Source organism: Ischnura elegans, chromosome 6 (assembly GCF_921293095.1).
Source record: "Ischnura elegans chromosome 6, ioIscEleg1.1, whole genome shotgun sequence".
In the NCBI taxonomy this organism is placed as follows: domain Eukaryota; kingdom Metazoa; phylum Arthropoda; class Insecta; order Odonata; family Coenagrionidae; genus Ischnura; species Ischnura elegans.
This window is the reverse complement of record NC_060251.1, coordinates 62,088,998-62,115,305: the sequence shown is the minus strand read 5'-3', so window position 1 is coordinate 62,115,305 and position 26,308 is coordinate 62,088,998. Positions and strand designations below refer to the sequence as shown.

At 37.3% G+C, this 26,308-nt stretch overlaps 2 protein-coding genes across 2 annotated transcripts in view; one reads left to right on the top strand and one right to left on the bottom strand.

Moving 5' to 3' along the window:
- Positions 1-5,500, top strand: part of LOC124160841 (DNA polymerase theta) — a 43,733-nt gene extending 38,233 nt beyond the window's left edge. The window contains exons 22-27 of the mRNA XM_046536933.1: positions 99-348; positions 3,054-3,205; positions 3,538-3,682; positions 3,964-4,083; positions 4,600-4,862; positions 5,143-5,500. Coding sequence (XP_046392889.1) covers positions 99-348; positions 3,054-3,205; positions 3,538-3,682; positions 3,964-4,083; positions 4,600-4,862; positions 5,143-5,286 — 1,074 coding nt within the window. The 3' untranslated portion in view covers positions 5,287-5,500. The remainder of the gene's footprint in view (positions 1-98; positions 349-3,053; positions 3,206-3,537; positions 3,683-3,963; positions 4,084-4,599; positions 4,863-5,142) is intronic.
- On the bottom strand, positions 5,065-26,258 carry LOC124160842 (cell division cycle 5-like protein). Its single transcript, XM_046536934.1, has 16 exons — positions 26,103-26,258; positions 25,739-26,004; positions 25,522-25,652; positions 25,304-25,419; positions 24,179-24,391; positions 23,655-23,789; positions 21,193-21,381; positions 19,613-19,781; positions 18,755-18,948; positions 16,874-17,054; positions 15,879-16,000; positions 13,595-13,801; positions 9,834-9,941; positions 9,413-9,586; positions 8,545-8,673; positions 5,065-5,665 (listed from the first exon to the last, which is right to left on the bottom strand). The coding sequence occupies exons 1-16, from the start codon at positions 26,145-26,147 to the stop codon at positions 5,561-5,563; spliced, it is 2,484 nt and encodes an 827-aa protein (XP_046392890.1). The 5' UTR covers positions 26,148-26,258; the 3' UTR covers positions 5,065-5,560.
- Between the last annotated feature and the right edge of the window lie 50 nt (positions 26,259-26,308).

The following is a 26,308-nucleotide window of genomic DNA, read 5'->3' as shown; positions in this document are numbered from 1 at the left end:
TATGAAATATACAAATAGTGCATGTTCCTCTTTTTAGATGCACCCTTCATGTTTTAATTGCAGTAAGTTTTTGACAGTTGATTTCTTTTAAAATGCAGACTGTTTTGCCCCTGCTAAGATTCTGCCAAAGAAATAGAATTCATGGCTCACACATCACTCATACGTCTACGGGTAGAATTTCCATGCATGAGCCCAATCTTCAAAGCATTCCTAGAGATTTTGAGCTATCATCATTATCACCAGACTCAGCAAGAGGATATATTATTGAAGATGAACGTTCTAGTGAGGAAGTTCAATCTAAAGAAGGCAATTCTCTCAGCATCAGGCATTGCTTCTATCCCAGAAAAGGTATGCCAATCATTAGCTTTACATTTTCTTTTGACTGGCTTAAAATAGTCTAAATATATTATTTCAGATGGTTGTATTTTACTTTTAAAATTAAGCTCAGGGTAAACCTTGCGCATATTAAGTTGGTAATGGTCTCATGGGCTGTGTTCAAGGTAAGTTAGGGAGGAGGTCAAGGTTTTTCTAAAGTCTTTGATGGCCAAGTATTGAAGAGCACCCCAACCAGCTGAAACCTCCTCAGAAAAGTTTTCCAAGTATGGCCTTGGCTTTGAGCAATTGTATGTGATTAGGAGCAACAATTGGCATTTTTGACCAGTACAAAAATTTTAAAGGGTTGGATTCAGTATCTCTCCTAGGGCATTATGTTGCCAGGTGAAGCTTTTGTTTGCTCAGTAAAAAAAATACAGTACATAAAACCTCTATGTAGTGAACCTCTTTACATCGTAAACCTCCATACATCATACCACCCCTTTGGTCCCGTCAGATTTACATGTAAGTTTATAGGCTAACCTCTATAGTGAACCTCTTTATCTCGTAAAACCTCCACTTATCATACCAAGGAGATACCCCTGAGATGGCCTAACTACCTCTGCAAATCATAACGAGACAACAATAGACCATTAATGCAGCCGCAATTACGTACATGGAATGAAACTATCAGCAATAAATGCTTCACACTTTTTTTTCTTATACACCTTTAATATGCATGTCATGCTGTCATTAGGTTAATCATTAGTTATGGCTATTTTGTTCCATATGAGAGCATACCTAACAGTAAATAAGAAAAAAGGTATCCAACTATCCCAATCATTTTAAGTGACTGTTGAATTGAGAGAGATCACATCGTTTCCTCTTGAATTGTGGTAAAAATCATGCGAAAGCGCTTACTTTCTGTTATTAATAAACAATAAATATATGTTCACTAATGCATGCATGTTTGTTTAAACACATAAATATAATGATTTAAAAGACAGTATGTAGTACCTTTCATTTCCGAAGGATATGAAAAAATGGTGCCTATCACTATAACCTCTCTATAGTGAACCTCCATACATCAAATTGCCCAAATTTTGGTCCCATCTATTACAATGTAAAGAGGTTTTACTGTATTGTTTTTTTTCAGGGAATTTTTTAGTTGTTCTTATTTCTGTTGTTATCCTTTTCCAAATACATGCACTGTTCCTATTTAAGTTACAGAAGAAGTCAGTACAATCACTTTCCAAAATTTTTCATGAGTTAGGGGGATACTAACAGGTGCAAGTTCACCCCTCACCTGGCACCCATATTAATGGGCATGCCTAAGTTCTTTGAAACCAGGGCCGGATTTAGAATGTGGGTGGCCGGGAGGTCCACTGTTCCAAGGTGTTGTAATTGGTAAAGTAATAACAGGAAATGCAAGTAACACAATTTTCAGCAATCAGCATTTATTAATGTCAGCGTTGACGACTATATATAAACCAAAAAACAACCCAGCATCACTTTGAATCCCCTCATACATGATAGTTTTTTTCTTTTCTTCTGATTTTTTGAGATTTACCTCTATACATATTAGCAGAAGGCTCATGCTTGATGGGTGGCCCAGGCTTCCCCTTTGATTTGGCCCTGTTTGAAACAGTGGATACATATGGGGAGTGCAGGGGGCGCATGCCCCACCTTAAGGGGCCGCCGCCATCACCTAACATTGCAGAACCACAATTTTAACTTTTTTATAATAAGATGGCACTCTTGTGCAAGTGTATAATCAGTTATATAAAACTTGCTTAAAATTTGCATGCGACTTATTTTTCATTACGGTAAAAGTAAAGGCAGCTCAAGTTACGTTTTGCCTTTAGTTCTTTCTGCATTTGCTACTGATTTGAAACCATTGATAGTTTATGTGGTGTATAATGCAAAAAGTGCATAGGAGAATGAAATACTTATTTTCCACTGGAGCATAATTAATTAAATTGTAAAACATTCCAATTTAATTTTTCTGTTTATATACATTTAAAATTTTCTGGGCGAGTACAAAAGAATGAATTGATTTCAGATGTAGGTTTATATATTTTTCTAACAAAACATGCCATTGGCATGCCCAGTCAGAACTGCAGTTGCATGTTAAAGTGACTCTCTCTGATTTTGTTTTAAAATAAGAACATCAATTTGTCCTCTTGAGTACCTGAATTTTTTTTAAAATTCCAATTCCTTTCTCTCTCTATAAAGGATGTCACCAGTTATGTACTGTCTTTACAGCCTCAGTCATTTTTACCATTAATTCCTTGTTGATTATTTGATAATGGAGGTGAAAAAACTTGACCATTGACAAATTAAAAAGTGAAGAAACGTTTGTAGTCACGGTTTTTAGTTAAAATTATAGCTGTGCAATGAACACGTTATTTTTGTTATCATTGTACGTCTTGCTAACCCAGTCTCTTGAAACTCTCAGTTTCAGTATTAGTTTTTTTTAAATTTATGATAGCTCAGAAAAATACATATTTATCTGAATAAAAATTGCCTCTGGAGTTATTTATTTTGAGAACCATTTTTTCCCTTTTAAAGTTTATTAAATCATTTTACAGTGCATAATTGGTGCATGCGTATGCAGATATTACTTTGATGATATTCTTAAGTTATTGTTTTCTATGTTTGATCAGCAATTGCAATGTAATTTATGATCAATTTTACAGTAAAAAGTGTCAAATTAAATTATTTCTGTATTCTTTTTGCAGGTTTTGTGTATCTCTCAGCAGACTATTCTCAGCTTGAATTAAGGCTCATTGCTCACATGTCCAAGGATCAAAAGTTGTGTGCGATTTTAAATAAAGGCTGTGATGTTTTCTGTCAAATAGCATCCATATGGAAGAACATAGATGCTGCGCAGGTGAGTAACAATAAATATTTTTTAAGCATTAGAAAGAAGTCAAAAATCCTTTTTTGCCTTCAATATTGAAATAAAAACGTTATTTCACGTAAAAAATTAAATGGTTGTTCGTATTTAAATGATTGGGTACATAACAAAACTGATTGTTACGAGGATACCTGTATCTGCATGGTCAAACTTAAATTCTGCTTTAAAAATTGGCACATTTTTATCTGAAAATATACTGTTAAGACAAGATAAAATACTGTATTTATTGGACTGTTGATATCTTTAAAGGTAGTTAATATCTTCTAAGATTTATAACTGTGAATTCTTCTATCTGGAAATTAAAGGTGTCTCCAAATTTGCGACAGCAAGCTAAAGGAATTTGCTATGGAATGCTGTATGGCATTGGGAGTAAATCTCTTGGTGAACAACTTGGAGTGGATGAATCTGATGCTTCAAACTTTATGGAATCTTTTAAAAATGCATTTCCTGGTAAGCAAAAATATGTTATGTGAAACAAAGTATGTATGCCATAGCTAATATTGGCCCTACTTAACGAGGCTCCTGGTATTCAGTGAAGGAGCGATGAAATAAAATGACAAGAACCATTCTGTTTTCTACTTAAGATTGATATGTATTATGATTGATTTATTGATTTCTGTCATTCATTTATCTAAACCATTCCTTTTTTCGTGGTATGCTTCATCTTTATCCAACTTACATTTTTTTTATACTGGTTTTTACTGGTTCTAATATCGATTTATTCTTTTTAGGTTTGAAAGCTTTTTTGATATCATCTGTTCAAAAATGCAGGTCAGATGGGTTTGTGGAAACAATGGGTGGAAGGAAAAGAGAACTGCCATCCATAAGAAGCACCAATCCTGGGCAACGAGGTATGGGAAGAGATTTCGTTTACTCTCAGTAAAAATCATAATCAGGTGAAAATGATCTTGTAGCCACGGAAAAACATCGGAATAGTTGCAGTTTTTTATCGTAACAATATTTTGAGTAATTTATCCACTCAAATACCATGAAAGCTCATTTTCAACAGCCATCTACTCTCTCATCCTTCAGCTGTTCATTTCCCGATTTTTCAGTTCAATATGCATTGCGATACAACTTTTTAATGACTTCCTTTTTCCTCAACGTATGTTTAGCAACTTCCCTGACTTTTAAAGTAGATTAATTACATATTAGTAAATAATGATCATTATTTAGATTGATTACATCATTATTTCTCTCATTTTGGATGCAAATTATTCATGTTGTTATTGTCTAAATAGAGGAGTTTTTCCGTGACAGGCTTGCTTATTCTTATCCATCCCCATTAAGAAAAATTTATTTGAATCATAATGTAAATTTAACACTATCACATAAAATTGGCTTACTGAACTCTGCCTTTATCATAGCACATGCTGAGAGACAGGCAGTCAACACCATTGTTCAGGGATCTGCTGCTGATCTTGTCAAAGCTGCTATGGTAAAAATAGATCAGAAGCTTCATTCGAAAAATCTGTCATTGAGCTCAAGAGTAGCGGAAAATATCACTTCATCAGACTTTGTTGCCAAGAGACCTAGAAAAAATAGAAGCAATTTGAACAACAATTCTCTTTGTAACTCAGCATCAGGAGCCTTCTTGGTTCTTCATCTTCATGATGAACTTCTCTATGAGGTATGTAGATACTGTACATATTTATTTTACTTTTTGCTTTACTTGCATAAGCCAAAACTGTGTGTATACTGCCAAAAACAATTTTAGAATGGTTTTGGAGAATGAAAAAGACAATTGCATGGGAAATTTTTTGCTGTGACCTAAAATCAAGTTCTTCATTTAAATTTCTGTGTTCCAAAGGTTTTTACAAGTAGGCAAAATATTTTAGAATTAAATCACTATTTTATTGTTACAGAAGTACATTAAGGAATCAATAATTTTACATCCATTTGTCTCGTAGGTTTCGATGGATACCCTCGAAAGAGTGGCACAAATAGTGAAATCTGAAATGGAGGCTATTTGGAAACTGGAAGTAAAATTGCCAGTCAACTTGAAGGTGGGGAAATCGTGGGGTGCCCTAATGAAATATGAGACCAGCATGTGACATGATAAAAAAAACAAGTCACATCAATGAACTTTTATTCATAATGAATATTTCTATTCTCTGTTGTACTTTTATCGTCAGATTTCTATTTTTTACACATTTAATAATGATAAAATTGTAATTTTAATATTTATGATGTTGTCAATAAAATTCTTTATAAAAATTATTTCTTTTGCACTAGTATGAAAGTTCTTGTTTCACTCAGGAAAATGAACCACTGACAAAAGGAATCCCTTTATTCCACACGATTACTTTGAGGTAGAATAATACCAAGCTATGAGGAATGCTTCATCTCTTCGAGGGCAAGGGCCAACTCAGCATATTTCTTTTGCAAGGCCTTCTCTCGTTCAGTTTGCCTATTTACATCATCTGTCAGAGACTGTAAAAAAAAGTGGACATATATTATTTAAAAATTATTTACAACGAATAACAGGAACAGCAAGCATTTGGGATAGAAGACAGGGTAGGTAAGGGAGAGTAGAGGATGGTAACTTTTTGAGGGTTGCAAAAATGGATAAAAAGGCAATGATTTCATCAAAGGTCAAATACAGTGTGTCCTCTTTTAATGTCGTCCTGTTCAACATTGTTTCACGATAATGTTGTCCAAAATTGAAACCCTTGATCAATCAACGTCGTCAATGCTTCGTCATAACGTTGTTCAAATTATGCGCGACCAAAAAAAATGAATAGTGAATAGGACGCTAGCGCATCTGATTGACGATTTTCGTGTGACAAAAAAGGTTAGGGTGGGTAGCTAATGTTAAATCTTCATCTGAGCGAATAATTATTGCCTCATTTACCTATTATCCGTATATTTTTCTATTTATAACCAAAAAATATGCGCACGAAGAGGAGTGGTTCTGGTGGTTCTTCAGAGGTGAAGAAAAAATGGAAAACGGTGACGTTAGAACAAAAACTGGACATTATTAAAAGAAATGAAGAAGGTGCAACTGCTGCAGAGATAGGTCGAGTTTTAGGTTTTCAGGCGACGACAGTTAGGACAATTTTAAAGAACAAAGTGAAAATTAAAGAATTTGGGAGAATTGCTACTCCTCGAAGTGCCGCATATTTATCTCGGAGCAGAAGCACAGTTTTAGTGGAAATGGAACAGTTGCTTACTCTTTGGTATGAGATTGAAATTAAAAAAACAGCCTGTAGACCTATCAAGATTTCAAAGGAAAGCATTGGCAATTTATAGTGACCTCACTAAAGACTTAAGCAATCCTGAGCCTTTCACTGCCAGTCGTGGGTGATTTGATACATACAAGAAACATGCCAATTTGCGGGGTGTCATCAAAATAACTGGTGAAGCAGCCAGTGCTGACAGTGAGGCTGCCAATACATTTATGGAAACTTTTAGAGCAATTGTCGAGGAGGGAGGTTACCTGCCTCAACAAATATTTAACGCAGACGAAACAGGGTTATTTTGGAAGTGCTTGCCGACAAGAACCTACATTTCAATAGAATAGAAGGCCATGTCTGGGTTCAAGATGGCCAAAGATTGCATGACTCTCTTATTGGGAGGCAATTTATCAGGAGATTGTAAACTAAAGCCAATGTTGGTGTACCATTCTGAGAAACCCAGGGCACTCAAAGGTTTATCCACAGATTGTTTGCCTGTCACAAGGAAAGCCTAAAAAAAAAGCTTGGGTTACGCAGAGGATCTTCGCAGAATGGTTTGCCAATCACTTTTGTCCCGAGGTAAAATGGTACTGCAGAGAAAAGAATCTAGCTTTTAAAATACTACTCCTTTTGGACAATTGCCCTGGTCATCCTCCCAATCTTGATGAATACTGTGAAAATGTAAAAGTTGTCTATTTACCGCCTAACACCACATCACTCCTACAACCCATGTACCAGGCTGTAATAAAAACATTTAAATGTTATTACCTACACAGGAACTTTTCACAGGCAATGACTGCAACCGAAGATGAGTCGCGCATTACTCTTCGTGAGTTTTGGAAGGCATACAATATTAAAAATGCAATAGAAAATATTGTGCATGCCTAGAATGAAGTTAGAGTATTAACTTTGCACAAAGCTTGGATGAAGGTTCTTCCAGAACAAATTGTTAGTTTTGAGAATAGTATGGAAGCCATCAATGATGAGATTGTCCAGATTGGGAGAGACCTTGGGCTTGAAATTTCCGGGGATGATGTGGAGGAGCTGTTGGCATCCCATGAAGAGGAACTCTCAACGGTAGGCCTTCTCTAGCTGAAACATCAGAAGAGTCTGGAAGGTGAAGATGCTGGCGAAGTCGCAGTAGTGAAACAACTCACAGCGAAATACATCAGTGAGGCTATGAAACACGTTGAGTGTGTTATGAATATATTCAGAGATCACGATCCTGACCAGGAGAGGAGTGCAAAAGTGTGTCTGGCAATTGAGAGTGGTATGGCTTGCTATAGAGAATAATACCAAGATAAAAAGAAGGCCCCCACCCAGAAAACCCTCAATGATTACTACTTCAGGAGTGCAGCTAATTTCCTCGAACCCCAACCCTCAACGTCAGGTCAAGACATTTAAAATTTGTGTTGTTTCTTTGCTTTTGCTAAGGTATTATTTGTGATGTTTCACCATTAAAATACTTTCTTAATTTAGTTTGTATATTTATTTTAATAATGCCTTAATCCCGACCTTTTATCGCGGTGCTGTGCAGAAATCATTATCGAGCTGAAATGAATAATCGGTAATGAATGTTTCTCGCGATTTCCTCTGGGTTAAAGAATTCATATCAGCGTGAAAAGTGACTCACTCTTCATCCTCTTGTGTCTTGAGTGCCAGATTTTTTCATTTTGGCCCTTTAATTTATATCTTTGGCCTGGTTCAGGAGTGTCCTGATTGGTCACGATGTGTTTTTAAAAGTAACGGCTCCATTTTTTGGCCTCCTTGGATTCACGCCCAAGAAATTCTGGATTCTTTACTAAGAAATGGATTGTTAGGAACCAATTCAAATTTTTTACATTGTTCCTTATGAGAAATACTGCATCATTTAATGTTGTTTCGCTTATCGTCGAGTTTTTCAGGAACGAATTGACAGCATTAAACGAGGACTCACTGAATGTTCTCCAAAAATATCCTGAGGATCCTATTAGGGCAGTACACATATGACATAGGGGTTGCATAATCATAGGGAAATTGTACGTATCAGTACCAATACTTGAAAATGCAATGTTCAAGGGGCAATTTTCAAACTTAAAACGGGCTTTGAGAAGGAATGAAAGATCTGCCTCACAATATTTCATTCCAAGTACTTACCTCTATCCTTCTTGGTATGGCAGCCATCTCTTGCTGTTGGAGAAACTTGAATGTTGACAGTTCCAAGTGAGCTTGTTCTAATTGTTCATGCAATTCTTGAAGCTGCTTAATCAATGCTTGAGCTCTGGACTGAAATCGATTAAAAATTCAATTCAAACTACCAGGAATCCTGGTTTGTAGCACCCAAAAACGCATACTAGAATACTAAGGAGGTACACGAGTAAAAAAAGGAGCTTTTGGCATCTCTTACTTCTATGGAGAGCACATAGGCATTAATTATTTTATTTTCAGATCCCAATCATGAGATCTGGGCATCTCGGTGTATCATCCCAGGGATGATACATCGAGATTCCCAGTTCATGCCTGTTCTCAATTGACAGAGTAATTTTATTCATGGGTTCAAAATAACAATAAGGACACCAGAACATACAACAATAATTTTCCCAGTAGCATTGTCTTTCATCAGTTTCTCTGTAATCAATTTTGTAAAGCTTGTGCAAAACAGAAGAATTTTTTATGTCCACTGGGTTACTAATAAATAATCAGGGTGTCCAGCCAATCAAAGCAGAAAAATTCATGCATAATGGGGAATTCCACTGAAAATGGATGATTATGCGATAAAGAAATACCCTTCGTGCTGAAAATTACAATGAAAGCAGTTCTTCTCTAACCTACGCATTATTCGTAAAATTCCAATTTGAATATTGTATATTAATCTAGCACTCAAAATGACCCATTGCCATGTTGGCTGAGCGTGACGTCAGAGTCCATTAAACAATAGGTTTACGTGGTGCCAGTAGACTATTTGTCCCAGTTTAAAAAAAAAAACTATGTATCTCTCTATACAAAAATATCTGTTGAAACTAACCTGATAACCTCCAGTCAAAACTTTCAATTTCTTTTCCATTTTAGCAGCTCTCTTAGCCTCTCTAGTCATGTGGCTCCTATTCTGTTCTAACCTCTTATCCAAAGACTCAAGCCGATCCTTTTTACTTGCCAAGTTGGCTCTTGTGTACCGGTTTTGTGATGGAAGAAACAAAACCTGCAAGTTACAATAAGAAATAAACATGATCAATGAGTAGGAAAGAAAATTGTCTCCCGGTTATCTCAACTGTCATTAGCTCTAACATGATAGCAGTAAAATAAACATGAAACCACAATCAGTAAAATAAAACACTATCTTAGCTGACCTTTAAGATCATATTAGTAAGAAAAATGACACTGAGAATTTTTACCAATTTATGTGCCACTTAAAACACTTGGAATACATATTATGCTTAAATACTTACTTGAGCTAAGCATTCTACCCAGACTTGGGAATATGCTTCCAAGGATAATTCACCATGCCCCATTCCATGCTTGACCACCTCCATTTCTTGCTTCAACGAGTCACGAGCCTGAATGAAATAAAACATATTTACTTAATGCAAAAGTGTGGATGTAATCTGATCCCACACCTTACTTTTATAATAAAACTATTCAATAAAACTCCATTTTTATGATTTTGGGGTGAGTAAGAGAGAGAAGTGAAAAAGGTGGGAAAACATAAACAGTGGAACCTCGTTAAAGCGAGTACGGGCTATAGCGACACCCCCGCTATAACGAGATATAGCCGATGCACCGTCAATTGACCCTATAATAAGTGTGTTAAAAAATTCGTTTTTACGAGACCCTTTTGGCGTTGGCTCTCGCCATAGCGAGGGTTTCACCGCCGGAAGACTTTCATCAAGACTCCTTAACCTCTGTAATTGCTAGCGATCTGTTAGAAATGAAGTTAATGGAGTGCTCAGTCTTAAATTTATGTGGTAAACTGTCGTTCGATAAATATAATGATTGACGAAACAATGCTTTGCACGATTTTTATTCAGTGCGGTGCTTATAAATTGTTTGAATAGTCAGTCGTTATTTGAGTAAGGAAATTTAGTGATGCAAAAAAACATCGCCTTTCGTCTGGATTTATGCTTACGTTTATCGGATAGATGTTTATCTGTCGCCGCACCACTCCTGTTCCTGTATATCTGTTCGTCACAGGTATATTGGCTATTATTTGCTCCACCTCCGGTAAAGCGACAATTCGCTATAGCGAGTGTTTATTAGTGTACCGTGGGGTGTCGTTATATCGAGGTTGCACTGTATGTAGTGTTAGCATAATCCTCTCAACATGAACACTAATGTGACCATACCTTATAAATATACGATTTGACCAAAAATATAGGGAGCAAAATTACTAAACATTCATAAAAATACACAATTCACTGGATTTCATACACTAAGCTCAGGTACAACAAAATAGGTAGTAATGGTAGCAGAAAAAGTGTTTAGACTGAAGCATGTAGCTTGCATTTTTTAAGGGTTTATTACATTACAGTGGAACCTCTATCAATCGTTTTTCAGGGGGATTGACGAAAAAAAATGATGAATGCGGGAAAACGATCAAAACGGGAATGTTTGGCTAGGTAGCCTAAGTCCCAGGAAACGTAGGATTTTTGCGAGTTATTATCATATTAATTCAAGGGTTCAAACAAAAAGTTTCGCTGATTACAGGAATATTAGTACTATATCGAAACACTAAGGTCATATTGTTGATTCAACTAATATAGCTTTTAAATGTCCTAAAGGAACACGCCATCTCCCTAAAAAATGATTGCACTGCACTCGGCACTGCTATTATGTATTTCTGTCTGATGTAAAAAATTATTATCCATCAAACGCCATTTCAAGTACACATATTTACGAGAGCAATGTGTATGTTATGCCTAAAACAACCGCTTTCGCCGGCGCAATGATTGGTGGTGAGATGGATCACAAAGGCCAAAAATAGTCTATTATTTGAAATGTTCCTTTCTAATAAATATGTATATATTTTAATGCAATTGAGGCAATGTGTAGGGAGTGAACAATTTTGCATTAATAGTCAGCAGCACTCCCACCTGATCCTCAGCTTCATCCCACTTGTTGTTTTCACCTTGTAGCTCGCTCAACCCCTACCCCTAACGTCATGTGCTGGCGGATACCCCAGGGCATTCTGCAATATTCTCGTGCTTCTAGCCCGGATTCTTTCCTTCATCTTCAATTGTGTTCAGTCCATATTTTAAAGTTCTCACTTGTTTCTTTGGAAGGACCATGGATGAAAGATGTATAATAATAAAACTAATAAAAATGAAACCTGACTTTCATAAACCCACATAGAAAGCACTTGCTGGTTTGAAGTCACACCCTGGAAAGTACGGAACCACTCGTACAAGGAGACGTTCGGAACTGATGTTATCGCATATGGCATACTGCAGAGGGTGAAGCTTGACCATATCTGCGCCATGAACTTTTTTGTCCTAAAGAGAAGGCAACTTACCCAATCATTGCACCTATTATTAAAATTGCCTATGGTCGGAAAGTTTTCTTTGTTTGATAGGGTAATACTAATCCTTATTTAAGCCAAGCACTACCTGCTGGCTGGGTAGATGGACGCGGGAAAATTATACGTCGTGACCATGATATTAAAACGATCAATGTGGGAAAATGATACTTTGAGGAAAGATAGAAGAGGGAAAAAATTATATCGCCTGTATGGAACTTTATTTGGGACCAGGAACGGTGAACGATGAATGCGGGAACGATAGATCGGGGTTCCACTGTATATCATGGAACCTCGATCTATCGTTCCCCCATTGCTCGTTTGCCATTCCTGGTCCCAAACAAAGTTGCATACTGACAATGCAATATTTTCCCTCATTGATAGTTTAAAGATCACGGTCTGGATGTCTTATTTTCCTCCATCCATCGTTCAACAAAAATGAAATGAAGTATTTACAGCGTGTCATTTACAGCTAAAAACCACTGGCACATAGTCTGAACCTTACTCAAGAGATGGAACTACCATAGGAAGAATACCATTGCCGTAGGATATTAACTATGTTGCACATTTTTCAAAATTTGTTATTCCCCTCCCATCAGCTCTCAGCCCCCCTCTGACGCTTTTTCCCTCCAACCAAAAGGCCCCAGACACCCCAAATCGTGACTCATGCACGGTTCATGTTACAAAGACCATAAATCATTAAATTCGAAAGAAAATATTAAGTTACACAAGAATAATAGAAACATGTTTCATGCCTCCCTCTTTCTTGCACACTGACCTTTTTCAGCCTACCTGATTCAAAAGTTCTGAAGGTCAACTGCTGCACGAGTCATCTGTTTGCCCAAAAGCTGTCTAACAATGGCTTTTGGCAATTGGTATTATAGGATTGACATTTATTGGATTGAAATATTAGTAATTCGATTAATGCAACAATGTTCACGCTTTACACGATTGCCTCCATTATATTAAAAATATACATATTAGAAAGGAACATTTCAGATATTGGATTTTCAATTTTGGCCCATGTGATCTATCTCACACCTAATCACTGTGCTGGCAAAAAGCTAAGCCTAGAATTTTTCTGGAATGGGGATAGCAAATGCATAAATATTGACTGAATACAAATTGAATAATAATTTTTGACAACCAGGAGCAACTTCTGAGTCCAATTTCTTCTTGTACCTCAGAGATTATTCCTACCGACTTTGTCTCTGTGAAAAATTGTGTGCATGCATATACAGACATGTTAACGTCAGAAAGGGACAAATAAGCAACTCACTGCAACTGGACAAACATGTGTTCACCATTCACTAGAATCATTTTTGTGAGCAAAAACTTGAACAAATGTTAATGTTGCACAAAGGTTAAGAAAAGACTTCGCTGTTTCACAAAATAAAATATATTTGCGACCGGTTTCGATACAGCGTATCATCATCTGGCCAGATGATATACGCTGTATCGAAACCGGTCGCAAATATATTTTATTTTGTGAAACAGCTAAGTCTTTTCTGGCCAGATGATGATACGCTGTATCGAAACCGGTCGCAAATATATTTTATTTCGTGAAACAACGAAGTCTTTTCTTAACCTTTGTGCATCATGAAGGAGTTTAACCATGCTATGCCAACCACCATCGCAAATGTTAATGTATACACCTGGCCAACATCAGGTCATTCTTATTCATGAGGTAAAACAAACCTTTTCCAGCTCATCTTCAGGAAAGGTGACGTATGGATGGCTCTCTAGGTATGCCAAGTGTTGTGCTTGAGAGAGAATAGGTGTGCTTCCCCCAGGGCCTCCTTTCCTCCTTCCCGAAGCTCGCTGGTCCAGCTGAGCTGGTGTCGGTGAGTGCACTGCATCATAATGAAGCATTGTCAGCATGTCCCCCTTGATCAGCTCCTCGGCCTATAAAATGCATTAAATATTATTACAGGGTTCCCACTCTAACTAAATTATAAAATTCACGGTTTTCTCGGTCTAAATTGGGTCAAATTCACGGTCTGTTTGATAAGCCATTTTAGGAAGAAACATTGATCTCATAAAAATCACTGGCCGCACGTTAACTATAAATATAGCAAATGCGATAAACGCCGGGAATGCAAAACGGCAGCAATGAAAGTGCTCCCATGAGCCTATCGTTAGCAAAATTGAGGGCCGGCTAAAGGTTATAAGTGAGAAAATGGAGGGTGACAGGGAAGTGAAGAGGTGTCTGATTTCTCGCCAGGGTTAATGATCACTTTGGTTAAAGGTCATCCAATCACAGCCTTAAGGTCTGTGTGTCGTCATGAAACACCACCTACAGTGGAACCTCGTTAAAGCGAGTACGGGCTATAGCGACACCCCCGCTATTACGAGAGATGGCCGATGCACCGTCAATTGACCCTATAATAAGCGTGTTAAAAAATTCGTTTTTACGAGACCCTTTCGGCGTTGGCTCTCGCCATAGCGAGGGTTTCCCCGTCGGAAGACTTTCATCAAGACTCCTTAACCTCTGTAATTGCTAGCGATCTGTTAGAAATGAAGTTAATGGAGTGCTCAGTCTCAAGTTTATGTGGTAAACTGTCGTTCGATAAATATAATGATTGACGAAACAATGCTTTGCATGATTTTTATTCAGTGCGGCGCTTATAAATTGTTTGAATAGTTAGTCGTTATTTGAGTAAGGAAATTTAGTGATGTAAAAAAACATCGCCTTTCGTCTGGATTTATGCTTACGTTTATCGGATAGATGTTTATCTGTCGCCGCACCACTCCATTTCCTGTATATCTGTTCGCAACAGGTATATGGGCTATTATTTGCTCCACCTCCGGTAAAGCGACAATTCGCTATAGCGAGTGTTTATTGGTGCACCGTGGGGTGTCGTTATATCGAGGTTGCACTGTATATGTGCGCTTCCAATATACGTGTGCAGATAAATGCGAGGACATTATCTGCTAGTGACTGTCCTAATTTTCTTTAATTCCGTCAATCGTAGATCTAAAATCAAGTTTGAGAGGTTTTTAAGGTTTTATGACGAATTTCACGGCTATTTCCAGGTTTTTTCACGGTAGACGAAATTCACGGCTTATTCACGGTGTCACGGTTTTCACGGTTGAGTGGGACCTCTGTATTACTAATGAGTGGATATTGAGGGAATGAACTACATGCAACTATCAAAACAGACCATTTACGGCAAAATTTGTCCAAACACTCCCTATGCCAATTCAGGAGCATTGATTTATCTTACTTTTTCAAGGCAAAACAACCAAATAGAAACTTAATTTCTCATTTATTTATTTCACTTTGGTAGTTTGGCATACGTATCAAGACGGCAGGTAAACAGGGACTGTTTAAATTATAACTATAATAATGTTTCGATCAATGTGGCAAAAATTGTAGTGATTAAAGGTTTCCAATGATTTCCCATCTTCTACAAACATGAATCCTATACCTCCACTTCAATGAGAGAAAGCATTTAAGGCCTTCTCATTCCCTTTCCTCTAACAAAAGTTCCACATCTACCTTACCTTCTTATATGCATTACTTTTCTTGACATGATAATACAGATGACTGGTAACAAAAATTAAAAAAGTTTTTTTACACCAATGCAACGCCCTTAATAAATTCAGCTATCATAAAAATTATTGAACTAATACACTAAGACCTCAAAACTGCTACTATTATACTGCTTGGCAGCAGCATATACGTGAACTAGAAATGAGTAATTGAAAAAAAATACATTGAATGGTTCATTAAAAGATAAAATACGACCCTACATTTTTTATATAACATCCAAGCTTCAATCTTAGAGGAATGTACAAAGTGTACTTTTTCATTGTCCAATCTGAAGAATCAAACCTTAGCCATCATTAGTCAAAAAATAAGAGCATAAAATGTGAAGACTATGATAGACATCTTTAAGGTGATTATTTCAACCATGACACACAACTATTAGAATAAGGGTTTTTAAAAGTTAAAAAAGTAATAATCCTTAATGCTTACCTTTTGAAGTTCAGTCAAAGGTGGTTCGGTATTAGGTGGACGAAGGATAGCCATATTAACTTCCTGAGGTCGTGGCAAATCTCTCTGAACTGCCTGAGATCGGCTCTTCATTTCCTTTTCACCTGAAATAAGAAAAACCTTCTGATGGTGAAATATTGGCTAATATTAAAATATAAATGAAAAGGCTTAAATAAATGGTTCTAGAACAACAATGACCAAAACTTCAAACATATCATTTGAAACAACAATACTACAGAGTACAGCTTAGTGGAGAGTAATGGGCATACTCAGGGAGAATGAGCACTCACAGACCTATCGCAACAGCTGGGGAATTTCCCCAAGAATATGACTGCACCATAGTAACTCAGTGTGTGCCCTCAGTCACTTCTCGAAGCAGTCCTTTTGGCCCTAAATGCCTAAGCGCTTGTTGCTGATTGGGCTGAGTTCAAATATTAGCTCAAGATGGCCAATAGTACATTGCAAAATGATTCAAACACCCATACATGGCACTCACTCCACTTTTCCATTCCGGGGGATCGGGTTGGTGTGATGGCAAGAGTGTTGGCTTCCCACCCGGCGGGCTCGGGTTCAAATCCCGGCAGTGGCAGAGAATTTTCAGAGACTGCCCGATCCCGAGTGTTGTGTGGAGGACATTTCAAGCGCAACACTCCGTCCGTTGGATGGGACGTTAAGCCGTGGTCCCCTTGGCGCCTTTCGTTAAGAGTAGGCTAATGCCGATGCCGGGTTTCTCTCCACCCTTCCTTCCTTACCCTTCTCTCATGGTGCAAATGACCTCAGCTGTCGGTCGCCTCCTCCAAATACTCTACTTATACCATTCTGGGAGGTTAATAATAAGCCATGGAGCAGTCTCCTCACATTCTGAATGAAAGCTATGAGTGCTCACTCCTCCTGAATGTGAAAATTAAATGGATAGCCACCTGACTAACTTTGCACCAGAGACCATTCATGCAAAAAATTAATATAATAAAACTCACGCTGAGCCCTTTCCTCGGCCTCTCTTCTTGCATCAACATCAGCTTGATCTTCTTCATTTGAAGCCATCTCTTCCATATCCATTCCTGCTGCACCCTCTTCCTCCTCCTCAGGCACTACAATCTCATAATCATTTCTTGGAGTTGGGAGGGCGCTGAGACCCTGGCGAAGCTGTTCCTTCAACTGTTCAATGAATTAATATTAGTTATGGAAACCCTAAATTCTCAAATATAACGAGTGCATTGCACATGGATTTTTTTCTTGTAGAAGTTATTTGGTGCACGATGTGCATAAGAATCATGAAGTAAGTATTAAAAAAATATCTTAAAGCTTTCCAACATTAACTCAATCATGATATTACTGAAAACAATCAAAATTTCCTTCTTTATGTTCCAAGCCTAACTTTATTCATATTTTCAGGTATAAACTGTTCTGCAATAAACTTAACCTGATTTAAAAATGAGAATTCCCATGGTTATGAGAATATGAATTTCAGAAGTCAAGGTTCAGCAGGTGTCCTGCAAGTGATACATGAGAATGCGTTACACGTGGGAATATAGGGTATCAATTTTAGAGTCTATCAGTAGACCAAATTAACTTGTTTGAAACATAGAGAAATTTAAACAGCAGCGAGAATATCAGGGTGAGAATAGTGATAGAAATGAAGGCACTTAGGAATAAGAAAAATTTAATCAGACGGGTAGGATGTAATAGTTTAACTAGCAGATGGTCTAGTACTGAGCATAGAGAGGAAAATATGACAAAAGGGTTCTTCACTGGAAAATAATAATTTGGATATGACCTTTTAAAGAAGAAATTTAAACACAAATATTTCATATTCCTGATGGAATAAATAACATAAGTCTAAAGGCTGTTTTACACGGGGCACAGAATTGCGCAGGTTAGAACTGCATTAATTTTTAAAATGGCGTGACATTGCGCTAATGCATGAACAAAGTTAGAACAGGGGCTATTTTGCCATCTCATGTCTATGCATTCTTGCATGTGTTCGAGCAATTCTCCGCTTTACACGACGCAATTTTGACTGCACCTTTGTACACACGTCAGATTGTGTAAGTACATGCCCCCTGTAAAACGGCCTTAATGCAATCGAATAGTTATTTGCAGCATAAAACTGTTTTCCTCAGTCAAGACGCCACATAAAAAAGTATTAATTAACTATTTTAAGTCTTTCAGAATAATCATCCACATTGTGTGAAGGTACTTTTCTCATCATTAATCTGCCATCATCATTTTTGACGTTTTTGCTCCTAACTCTGACTGGAGTAAATCATCATAACAAACCCCTGATGATAGGGGAAAAGTAGAGTACAGAAATTAAGAATCCTCGACCCCATCTCAAACCCAGGAAACTGCTCTTTCTGCTCTGCTATCACTTCAAATGCCAGCAAAATATTAAGTATTATTTCATCTATTTTAACTGTATTTTTGTCAAATTCATAAAATGAGACGATTAAAAAAAACAGAAAACAGTCTAATTTTACACACTAGAAAGCAGACAAATTTCTTCTTTTACCAATTAAAATGAAATATTTCCAATAACTGAAAGAGCTTTATCAATGACAGAAAATAACTTTCAGTTTTATAATGGTTGTTCACCTGGTTAGTAGCAGGAAGATGACTAGATGCAAGGATCTTTAAAAGCAATAATTATTAAAGAACATCCATGTGCAACAATATATGCATTAATAGCAACATGATGATTGTGCGAAGTCAACTTGCAACCATCTAAATTATTGTAAATTAGCAGATGTTCATCTATAGGTTTCAACTCCTCAATGGCATCAAGTTAAGATGATTAAGTTGTTGTGAACAAAGGTAAATGCATTCGTACAGCTCCCTGCAGTGGGTTATGACAATACCTGTCTCCTGTAGCTGCGGACTGCCTGTGGTGTATCTCCAACATCAAGTGCTTCTTCTGGGTTGATATTCAGCTTGTCCCGAATAGGTGTGGGCGTGGGAGTTGCACCAACTTTCTGGCCTGCATCTGATGCAGGTGTGCCAAAGCTACTTCCTCCAGCTACACTGACTGCACCAACAGTCCCTGGTGTCCTTCCTAATGAGACAGAAAATAAGAACATGAATATGAGACCATAACATTGAAGTACACGAAGAGACCATGATATCACTCATTGGTATTCTACTAAATTTTTATTAATTATTATAATTCTACCAAATTTTTATTATTATAATCACCCATCACTGGGCACAAAAACTTCTGGGAATCAGAGGGCAAAGAAATTGTATGAACTCCATCTTCCTTGATGTTTTGATCACTGACTTGTTAATCAAAATGCCAACAAAAATGGAGTTTTACTCACCTGGTAGGGAAATTTCCTAGAATTGACCACTGGGAAAGCCCTAAATCTTTCTTCATGGCAATGAAACATATGAAAATCTAAGAGAAAATATCAGCCCACAAAAAAATCCAGGCTTGCAAGTACAGACTTGTGAGTACTTATCCATCATTTTCTGGACATGTCCTCACTGCTGCATCAGCTTGAACAAAGTCAGCAGTGAGAACACATCCAGAAGATGATAGACTAGTCAGTCGTCGAAATTTTGACACGACTAGAAAACATAACCCAAACCAAAACACGAGGTATGTCTTTGCATTCAATGCACCGGGATAATCTTATATCACTTTAGATCCTATTGTCTTCCATAAGACTAATTTTAGCAAAGTTAACAATTAAGATAATTTTCACCGTCAACCTTACCATCAGCACCTCGCACACTTCGGAATGGGGTTGCTAGAAGTGTATTGGGTGTGGTGAGTGCATCCCTCTGCGGAGTCACGCCACCAAAATCAGACTCATGCAATGTTGTATTCAGACCACCCTTCAGAGGAGTGTCAACATGAGTCAGTGCCATGATATTTTGTGCTTCCTGAAATAAAAATAATTATTTTACTTGGGGACGATCAGGAACAATTGTAGTATAAAATGAACCATTTCAACACCTAATCAATAATTTTACTTGACTATTATAAGGGCATTCATGTCTATTCCCCTGAAAATTGATTCAATAGTTATCAGAATACTACTAATGCGGTTTGTTGTCTTGTCACCTACGTTATTCACAGTATCAAAGAACAAAGATAAAATTCATGCAGCAATGACCAAACTAGGAACACCTAGTAGCTAAAAATATTTGCGGCAAGGGAAACATCCTCAAATAGAATATGCACTATTCAAGTGGTTTTGTCAACAAAGGTCTTCAGGACTTCCTACAAATGGTGCGATGTTAAAGACAAAAGCTTACTACATGGCCAATGGGGAGAAATAACTTTGCGAGAAATATCTTCAAACACTGAATCATGCCGTATTTCAGTGAACCTTTCGGCCAATTTTCCTAACTGACTCACGTACTGGTTAAACATTAGAAAACTCAACAAAACTGATATTGTCGGCATCATGTATTCGCAAAATCATCCAAAAATTTCCACCACATATCTGACATATTGATTCTGACTAGTTTCCAAACGCTGTCTCTACAGCTTTCTTTACCAATCAAAAAATATTAGAACGGGAATAAAATCACCGAAAATGGCTGGGGGAATTAATATTTTATAAAATTGAAAATCAGCTGTTTCTTTCTTTAAATATGTTGATACTCGACTAGATTGTGCTTCATAATAACTCTTTACCAGTACAACTTTGTTAAATAGCACGGAAGCAAAAGAAAATCTGTAAATACGAACGATTATAAGACTTTGGTGGATTTATTTAACTCCATCAGATACAACGAGCACTCGGTTTAGCCAGTGATTTCAGAGGGTTTATGAGCACTCTTTAAACCAGGCTTCTACTGTACTAGAAATAGCTGAGCAGTACCTCAGGGATTATTAGAAAAGTAAATCGGCATGATTAACATACTATCTTTGCTCAACTATTTAATGTTGTATTTACCATGTTTCAGTATAAAATTTTCTTTTGTATTATGGAATAAAAGCATTAAAAAAATTTCAAATTCACTGAGGGTATTTATTAACCAATACTAGAAATTCTAATACTTTCTAAGATAAGCCTGCAAATTTTGATAATAATGGGAAGAAAAAATACGACTGATAAAATATATTTTCCTCTGGATAGACATTGTGCCATTGAAGATCACAGAATTTGAAAAAATTCAGTCTCAAACAAAGTTCAAATAGTTGAGAAAAATAAGCAAATTAAATATTTCATATAGCCAAGAAAATTTTTGCGCTGAATGACATCAACATGAAAGGATGAAAAATGGAAAGTTTTGTCAAAGTCTGAGTCAGAGAGTGAAAGGAATGAAATGAGCCATACTGTACCTGTAAAACTTTGTCAGTAGTGGGAGCAGGCGTTCGTGGAGTTCTAAGGGCTGATGCTCCCCCACCAGATCCAGACAGTGATGTGTAGTCTGCCAGAAGGACATCAGATGCCGCACCACCACCAGCTTCAGTGGCGGCCTCTCGAGCAGCCTCACTAGCCCTCCCAAGTTTCACCACCTGCTCCAATTCCTGGATCACAATGAAAAAAAGCCTTCTTGTACAGGAATCAGACACCCTGGATTACTTATACATATATCTTAAATTTTTTTTACAGGTAAGTATAGTTATGATAATAATTATGATAGGGTACGAGGAACAATATGGACAGTAAAACCTCTATAAAACAAACCCCAATACCACAAAATGTTAGGGAAACCTCTCAATTTTGAAGTCATAGCCCTGGTCCCAGACCCTTTCAATGGACGACGAACATAAAAATACCTCTAATTACGAAAACTCCATACTCATGGCAGGGGAGCAAACGACAGCATTTTTGAGAGAGAGACGAAAAATGGCATAGTTTTTCTGTTGTTCAGAGGGGGAAGGTTATTGAATAATACACATTTTGGAATGGAATGTTTGGGAGGGATTAAGGTCTGTTCACTTTATCTTTGCGGGTGAGCTGGTGTGGCTTAACCGAGTTGGGGTGAGAGGAGGGAAAGTTTATCTACACGTGACTTTCCCTCTGCCAATCAGCAGACAGTAGGCGTGGCCTAGCACTTCGGAACTTCAGTCGCTCTCAGAACTCCGTCGGGTCAACTTCGTGAATCTGCTAGCTGTGTTGCCAAATCTCGCGCGTTCTCTTGGTGCTCTTCGATTCTTCCATTTATATCCAACTTATAACTTACTGTTCCTTATTCTTCCACTTCAATCCTTTTCCATCTCCTTTCCAGAAAATTTTTATCCATCTTTTGCATTCCCATCAGCACCGACTCCCTCCCTCCACCTATTCCCTCTCAGTACTTTTTCGATCCCTTTCTTACCAAACCCTAACCCCTTTCCTCAACTCCGTATTTACTTTTGGGTATTACAACCTATATAGTTTTGGATACCTTGGGTGTTTATTGAAGGCGCTATGGAGAAGAAAGTCAACATGCTGCTTCGCAGTAGCGTGAAGAGCATTGCGTTTAATGTTCTTCGTTATTTTCAACGGGAAAAGGAATTGGGATGCATGTGTCTGTCACGCAGAACAGCTGCAAGATGAAGATCTGAAAAAAGAAATTGCTAGGGAGGCTATTATGGAGCCGATAATTATATAGATCACGGAAAAAGACTCTGAAAATGAAGACACTGACGGGAGGGAAGACGAGGAGGTTGATTTATTATCCACACCACTCCAGCAATAAGTTACAAAATAAATTATTTAATAAAATACCCGTCGCGCTACTTTTCTCCATTCTTTTTGGATCCTCATCCTCGCGAATTCCCTTGCACTCCCCGTTTATAAGAATGTTACGCCTATGTATGCCTTTCACCAGCGGTCTCGCGTTTAGCAGAAAATATCCTGGCTTCTGAAATGGGATTATCCTCAATCCCCTCTAACTGAGTAGGTATACATTGTATGCATTGTTTCACCGCCGGGCTCAAAATATCTGTGGCCACGTATGAGTCACACCTTTTCAGTGAGACACATGGGCGGCTATGTACATTTGGCAACGTTAAGGTCGCTCCTGCTCTCTCTCTCTCGGTACTACCCCTTCCCTTTCAGCGAGGCCCCTCCCCCTTCAGCGAGGCCCTCCAAGAGTGTCCGGGATCTCACGAAAGCTGACCCGCAGAGATAAAATGAACAGATAATAGTTGGCTATGATATACCCGTATTTCTATGAGATTTCAATCATTCATTTTATTTCATCAGTCTAAAGGTTAATATGAGCCTTCTGGAGCAAAATTGCAACAGAATGCCTCCAGTATGACACAATCAGTTGCTATCAACTTAAACTATAGCCTGCCAAGAAAGAAAATCACCTTGAAATTCAGCAAAACTATGGAATACATTGATAATACATAATGCATAGGCATTAACTTTGACTGTTCTTTAATTTCAGACTGTAACAAAAGGAAGCAATGGAACGCAAAGCTGAACCGATTAGGAATGCAATCATTTCAATTAAAAATACGCAAATATTTAAAATGACGTGATGATAGCTGCCATGTGTGATGATGAACAATAGTTATTCATAATTATTATTGGAAATGTTTCTATTGTGTATGAAACACAATTGAGAGTGATGTTTTGGAGAATATAAGTTGTGAGATGATTTGATGTGTTATTTTAGGTATTTTCAACATATCCACATGTAAATCAGTAATAGCTTTTGATAATTGCGCAATGAATATGAAACAAAACTTGATGAAAAACTGGAACTGATGCCAAGAGAATTATCCAAAATTTGAACCAACAAAAAAGCAAACTCATCTTAATTTCTCACTAAATCCATCCCAAAAGTATAAAAAATATATACCTGATCTGATATCTGTGGTTCTGGAAGAACGAGTTTGCTTCTTTTACGAGCAGGTTCTTGATTCTGGAGCATTGCCACTGGGATGTCATTTTCCTTTCTTTGCTTCAGCTTCTGTTTGTCCTTTCGCCTTTCTCGCTGAAAAATGAAATGAAAGATATTTGAGTATTGTAATCAAATCAACAAAGAACACAAGACTGCCAGTTGAGAGCTTAACCAAGATAAAAGAAGGCAATTAATGGTATTGATTAAATAAGTAGGCATTTGGGGATGGTCAGGCACTGAACTACCATGAGCAAACAAAGTTGAGGGAGGTAAAACTCCTGGAAGAAAAGGCAAACTGCAATACATGACTGATGACATGCGATACAGAATTGGCAACAAGCAAAACATAATTAAGGAGTATTCAATGCACAACGATTTTTTGATTCCCAGTTGTATTAAATAACACAAGTTTGTGAATATGAAAAGATAGTGAGATATAAAGCAATTTTTGTCAAGACGAGAAAACTGTAAAGTTACATTACCTCTTCCCTCTCTGAATGTAGTTCACCATCCAAGTGCTGCTGCCTAAGACGTGCAAAATCAGGAGCCATAGGATCGTATTCTTCAGTGCTTGTATCATGGAAACCTGGAGCAGGCCTCTTTTCAAAAGGGATTTCAGCATTGTAGTCAACACCTCGTTTCTTCTTCTTTCGTGGAGGCAACTCAATTCCTGCAGCTCGTAACTCTCTCCTTTTCTAAAGAAATGGAAAAAATTATCTTCACTAATGATAATAACAATGAAACTTGGCGGCTAAGACAAGATAGTCTTGACTAAGATAATTAACTAAGAAGTCACGAATAAATCACTTTCTTGAAATGTAGGCTTTTGCAGCGAGATTCATTAGTATCAGTGGCTTTTGAGAGCAAAGGTTTGGCTTGACAAAGTGTAATATGCAGCTGCTCCCAAAAGCCTCCGATACTAACTTATTACTTTCATTAAAATAAGAAAACTGTAGCCTGATTACAACTTCAGATTGAGGCATAAACTCATTCAATGATTGAAACATCTCCCAAAATAAAGTCCAACCTTTTAGCCCCAAAGTACAGTGCATAATGGAAGAAGAGAATAAAAAAACGTGAGAACTAAGAAGACAATAGCGACAGTTACCAGAATATCTGTGACAGAAAAATCAAAAAAATAACAGAAAGAATGGCCATAACAACGGATATGGTCTGCACTGAATGTAGTAAGTCTACAATTCTCTTCTGGAGTTCCATCATCTAATAATAACATTCCATACTTCCGTACAATACATGTCTGACAAATGATTGATGACAACTTATTTGCTAATGTAAACATCATCACCCTGTAAAAAAACTTGTTTTGGCATCTATAAAAAAGGTATCATTCAAGGTAAAAGAACACACAAGCATGAGCACCACAAAATTTATTCCTAGTGATTTTATGTTCTATATTATCTTAAGTAATATGAACATATAAAATATCACCAAGGTTAATATCTGAAGACATTTTAAATAAAATTGATGATTTAAACCATCAAAGCTAATCAGGATTACTTCATTAGCTGAGGCAGAATAACTTTAGAGAAACATCTTAGCTTTACAACCTGAATGAAGAGGGATCAAGGATAAAACAAGACATATACCTGTAAAGCAGCCAGTCTTCTAGCTTCTTCGAGCTGTTTTTCTCTCGCTTTTCGCTTCGCTTTTTTACCCTGAGTATTCGCCAGACGAGCTCGAGCTTCAGAAAGCATTTCCAGCTCTGCAAAGAAGATAAACGCACAAAGATCACAAGGCAATTTCATTTTATGGATCTCATTTTTAAAGAGGGAATATAAATAAGTAAATGAGGGTAAAATCTCACCATCTTCATCCATGTCCTTAGGGTCGGGTCTTGCTGGCTTTGTTTCTGGATTAGGATCAATTTCTCCAGGCTTCAATTTTCGAGGATCATCAGCAGCATCCTCACCTTCCTCTTTTTTCTGCGCTTGATCTCTGAATAAATTACAATAAGGCCACATTAGATCTACAATAGATACATATCTAAGTCTAACACACAAAAAAGCAAACTAAAAACTCACAATAGGTATTCGTATCTTTCCAAGCATTGAGCAGCAGTCCGTCCGATGATAGGAGATATTGTTCTCCATTGTGTAGGCATCAACTTTGCAAGGTGCAAAAGCTTTTCATCTTCTTCTCTACTCCATTCTGTTTTCTTGATACTAGGATCTAACCATTCATACCAACGAGCTTTGCACTGCTTTGCTGATTTTCTGTGCAGAAGTGAGGCAATACGAGACCACTGATTCTTTCCATATTTCATTACAGCTGCTTTCAAGATTTCATCCTAAAATAATAAGATAGTATAAGTATATTACTAATGTCCAAAATTTTCATCCTATTATGTTTAAGGTAAATAGCACCAAAATGAAATATTTCGCTCACCTCGGTGTTCCTCCAAACACCTCCTTTTATCATAATACGCGGCATCTTGAAAAATTCACCAGTTTACGTAAAACAGCAATACAATTTCACCACTAACGTGTCCTTTACCAGACGCGACAAACAAATCACAATTACACATTCGCAATTTCTCATGTCAATTGTTTATATCGCATATCATCTGACATATCGATGATATCGATCAATTC